At 38.9% G+C, this 5,104-nt stretch overlaps 1 protein-coding gene across 1 annotated transcript; it reads left to right on the top strand.

The window, feature by feature from the left end:
* Positions 1-321: 321 nt before the first annotated feature.
* On the top strand, positions 322-2,016 carry LOC140159097 (uncharacterized). Its single transcript, XM_072182447.1, has one exon. It carries the CDS (start codon positions 322-324, stop codon positions 2,014-2,016), a length of 1,695 nt encoding a protein of 564 aa, XP_072038548.1.
* The last annotated feature ends 3,088 nt before the right edge of the window (positions 2,017-5,104 follow it).

The following is a 5,104-nucleotide window of genomic DNA, read 5'->3' as shown; positions in this document are numbered from 1 at the left end:
GCATGAAAGTTCATCTGTGTTGGTAGACTTCATAATTGTAAATTTAAACTTATGATCTCAACACAAAATTAAGACGTACCTCAAATTTTCGGTCACAGCTTTGACCTTCATCTGGAGACTGGCAACCCAAGTTTGGGATCAGTGACCTTTTGGACACTTGACCCCAAAACCCGGTCGTACACTCTGGGTAACTTGTATCCCAAACTTGGGTTGCCAGTCTCCAGATGAAGGTCAAAGCTGTGACCGAAAATTTGAGGTACGTCTTAATTTTGTGTTGAGATCATAAGTTTAAATTTACAATTATGAAGTCTACCAACACAGATGAACTTTCATGCTAGTATACGAAATGATTACGGCAAGGATTGCCTAAATAACATCAGACAGTTGGAAAAAACGGGCTGTAAAATCGCCCGGTATCGGAATCATCTCCGGTTTAGTCTCCACTGTAAACACCAAAGGATAACACCAGTAAGTCTCCGTTTATCTAGCACAGTCAAAGGAACTAAAGCGGATAATATTCTGAGGAGAGCGGAAAGATCATTGTTGAATGTAAGGATCGGTCAGATAGTGAGGAAATTGGATGATTTAGAGAGTGAAAAAGATCGTATTGGAAATGTTTTGAATACCGCGAATGTGTTACCTAGCGACATTGTAACGGAAGTGACGTCACGTTGTGAGCTCTCACAATTGAAGGAACACGAGCTGTCTAAACGCCGACAACAACAGAAATTCACGCGACTCGTGGAACGGAAGAGTGAGATAAATACACAGAAAAAAGGGAATAATATCGCCTCGGAGTGTATCAGTAAATGGGTAAAGAACTGCTCGGATAGACTGTTGAACGATTCGGAACTGTCAGTTTTAGTAAAGGGGTTGAATTTTGCAGTTACACCCGCAAAATTACCTGTTGTTGACATCGTTACATCTACCGAATCGGCATGTCGCAAACTTCCACCTGGCGAGGCTGGTGAACTGAGAGCGAAAGTTGTCAACCTTGTCACTCGCCCGAACTGTAATAAGATTGACTCTAACCTTTCTAAAGAGGAGAGGGAAGCTTTGCAACAGCTTCAGAAAGATCAGTCAATCCAAATCTTACCAGCCGATAAGGGAAGATTAGTGGTCATCTTGAATAGTGAGGAATACAATCGCAAGTGTGAGAAACTTCTTAGTGACACTAATACCTACAAGAACTTAGGCAAAAAGGATCCAACCAGTAAGTACAAGAAACAATTAACATCTGTGCTTCTTGAAATCGAGAAAGAGGGTGGTATCAACAGAGTTGAGTACAGACAGTTGTACCCTACCACCGAAACTCCACCTAAATTTTACGGGTTGCCTAAAATTCATAAGAAAGACACTCCACTCAGACCCATTGTGAGTAGCGTCGGGTCAATCACATACAGTAGTGCTAAATTGGTTGCTGACATTTTAGCCCCTCTAGTTGGTAAGACAGAACACCACGTTGCCAATTCTCAGATTTCCGCAGAGCGAATTAAGAACGAAACTGTAGAGGAGGACGAAGAATTAAGATCTTATGATGTCACTGCTCTTTTTACCTTTGTACCCGTTGACAAAGCATTAAGAATTATTCAAGCTCGTCTGGAACAGGATAACACACTTAGTGATCGGACCCGCCTGTCTGCGGCACATGTGACAAAACTTCTCGAAGTGTGTTTGAATTGTACTTACTTTGTGTATAATGGAAATTACTATCAGCAAATCCATGGCGCGGCTATGGGGTCACCCGTATCCCCGATCGTCTGTAACTTATATATGGAACAATTAGAACAGGAAGCGATAAGATCAGCCCCCACCCCCTTTGTGGTGGTTCCGTTATGTCGACGATACCCATACAAAGTTAAAGAAACAATACGCGGAGGAGTTTACGAATCACTTGAACTCAATCGATCCGGACATCAAGTTCACGACAGAAGGCGAGGAAAACAGGTCACTCGCATTCCTCGACACTCATACAGTCATCCAAGAGGACGGTACGCTAAAAATCAAAATCTATAGGAAACCGACCCACACGGATCAATACTTGAACTTTGATTCAAATCATCCTGTCCAGCATAAACTGGGTGTAATCCAGACTCTTCACCACAGAGCGGACAGTATCATATCTGAGCAAGAGGACATAGCGGAGGAGAAATCGCACATTAACAGTGCATTAAAGAAGTGCGGTTATCCGAACTGGTCCTTTGACAAAGCTAAGAAAGCGAAAGAAGGAAATCTAAGAACAGTAACCTGAAAATACAAACGTCGAGACAAAAGGACAAGTAGTTTTGCCCTACGTTAAAGGAACTTCCGAAGCCTTACGAAGAATCTTCGGCACCTACGGCATCAGAGTTTGTTTTAAACCCACTCAAACTCTGAGGCAGCTACTTGTCTCACCTAAAGACAAAACTGAGAAGAAAGACATTACCGGACCAATTTATTACATCCCCTGTCAGGGGGGAAAACCCTGCGGGGCCAGTGTTCAGAATCCTACATTGGTGAGACTGAAAGATCTTTGAAAACCAGATTCTCAGAACACCGTCGTCCGAGTACTACCTCGTCGGAAGTCTCCCAGCACATCCACATTGAATCCCCGGCCACCAAGTTGATTTGGATGAGGTCAAAATCCTCGACCGGGACGCTAGATACTTTGAAAGGGGTGTGAAGGAGTCAATTTACATCAGAGTCAACCAACCATCTCTCAACCGCGACGGGGGCCGATACAAGTTACCCAGAGTGTACGACCGGGTTTTGGGGTCAAGTGTCCAAAAGGTCACTGATCCCAAACTTGGGTTGCCAGTCTCCAGATGAAGGTCAAAGCTGTGACCGAAAATTTGAGGTACGTCTTAATTTTGTGTTGAGATCATAAGTTTAAATTTACAATTATACTATTCTTTTCCTTATGAAGAGAAGAAGAAAAATATTATTATACTTTTGTGATCTTTAGGCCCAGACGAATTAATCAAAATTCTTTTTAATTTTTAATGAATTTAAAGCGTGTTTAATTTTTGCCCCCTGTAAAATCATGTAGGGGGTTTGTGGTGTCTTTTTTAGGATCACTTGACTCATATGATATAGGGTTTAGGGATAAGATTAGAGTTATAGTTACGATCATCATTAAGGTTAGTGCTATGGATGGGGTAGGGTCAGAGTAAAGATTAGAGTCAGGATATGTTTATAAAACGTAAACAAAGAAACAAATAAATAATTAAACAACAAAATAATTTTTTGTCTAAAACCCCACAAAAAGTATTTATGAACATTCCCTAATCATGCACTGAATGAATATGGATAAACAACCCAATTTTCACATTAGGCTACAATGGATATTTAGTATAAAATAGCAAATGTATTTTTAATTTCACTAAATGCTAGTGAAAGTAACCGTTTTTTGGCCAAATTTTATTGCTTTTCAAAATATATTTGCAAAAATCAAAAATTCATCAAATTATTGCCAGATTTGTCAAGCTTTTGATATTTTATGTCTTTTTAGCCTCCAGAAAAACAAACCCGCTAGACTGACCGACCCAACTTGAAATGTCCGTCCGCCCTCAAAACACAGATTTTTTTCGTGGCCTTACATAGGCCTACATATTATATTAGATATTATTCCTTTGTTCGTTCTTTTCCTTTAAAAAAAAATTATAACGTCAACTCATATAAACAACCATTATGCATTAAATCTACTCAATGAATAACGTTGGGCCACACTCATATAACTTATTTGGTTATTTGGAAACGACAGAAAAGGTAATCATTAAAATAATAACGTGTGGGCTCGCATGCACGAAAAGCTAATTGAATTTGTCACCATTATAACTATTCATCCGGGGAATTCATGCAATAAGTAAAAACCAAACAAAGCGTTTTTCATTAATAAGATTAGAATCCTTATTGAATTTTCACAGAAATAACTACTTTTTTTCATCATCAATTTTTGTAAAAATAATAGGGTTATATATATGAGCATCATGCAATTCAATGTGACCTGCTCTAAAAAAAAGACCAGCAATTTTTATGTCTTTGGGGGAAAATGTATATCTTCAATACGAAAGGTCAACATTTTCAAATGATGGACAGCTTTTCCTCCCTGCTACATACATATGTAAATTTTTGTTTTGATTAGAAACGACAGAACAAGTAATCATTTAATAACGTGTGGGCTCGCATGCTCGCCTGGTACGAAAAGCTAATTGAATTTGTCACCATTGTAACCGTTTTTCATGAATAAAAAAGTTAATTAAATTTTCATCATCAATTATTATTTTTAAATAAAAGTGGTATGTTAGCATCATGCAAAGACCTAATATTCTTAGGTCGGGGGGATGTATATCCTCAATACGAAAGGTCAAAATTTTCAAATGATGGACGGCTTTTCCTCCCAGCTACATACATATCTAAAATAAATTACTGAGATTGGCGAATTGGTTATACTACAGTTTACATTATTATGGAAAACTTATTTTTGCGATGCGAAAATAAGGTTGTCCGCACCCCAATAAGACATCAAATTTTGTTTTTGTTTACGTCCAGGATGTCAAATTCTGTTGATTAGTTTCAAAAGTACTGAAAGCTCCCTGCGAGCTAAATATTTTCACACCAACACAATACACTAATGCTGACATAAGACTTATGTCCTTTCATCTGTCTGAAGATCATATGTCTGTAGTCTGGATACGGTCACTGAATCAAGCAATCACAAGCAATCACAGTATTATATAATACGAGGGACTGTGTATGGACACCTTATTGGCCACACCTCTTGAGCATATAGTGGTCATTATCTTATTTCCATATAATGGTGACAATGATATTGAGGGCTCATTTGTTTTTGTTGTAATGTGTTAGTAGTCCTACAGGGGTAGATGTTATTTAATGTAGGCCTCCAGGCAGACAGGTTTTGCCCAGAAGTCCCAGAGTGTTTTTCCCTTTATTCACCGTGTAGACCTGGGGGAGTATTCGTACAGGATAAATTTGGTTTACTGTGCAGACTACGGTGGGGGAGAGGGTTGTTTTTGTCTTCTTCTTATTTCTTTCTTTTTTTTTCTTTTACTGTGTAGTCTTTCGGGGGAGAAGATTTAACAGTAGATCTTGTGTCATATACTGG

Source organism: Amphiura filiformis, chromosome 1 (genome assembly GCF_039555335.1).
Source record: "Amphiura filiformis chromosome 1, Afil_fr2py, whole genome shotgun sequence".
NCBI classification, from domain to species: Eukaryota; Metazoa; Echinodermata; class Ophiuroidea; order Amphilepidida; family Amphiuridae; genus Amphiura; species Amphiura filiformis.
Note: the sequence above shows the minus strand (reverse complement) of the source record. Positions and strands in the feature narration are given on the sequence as shown.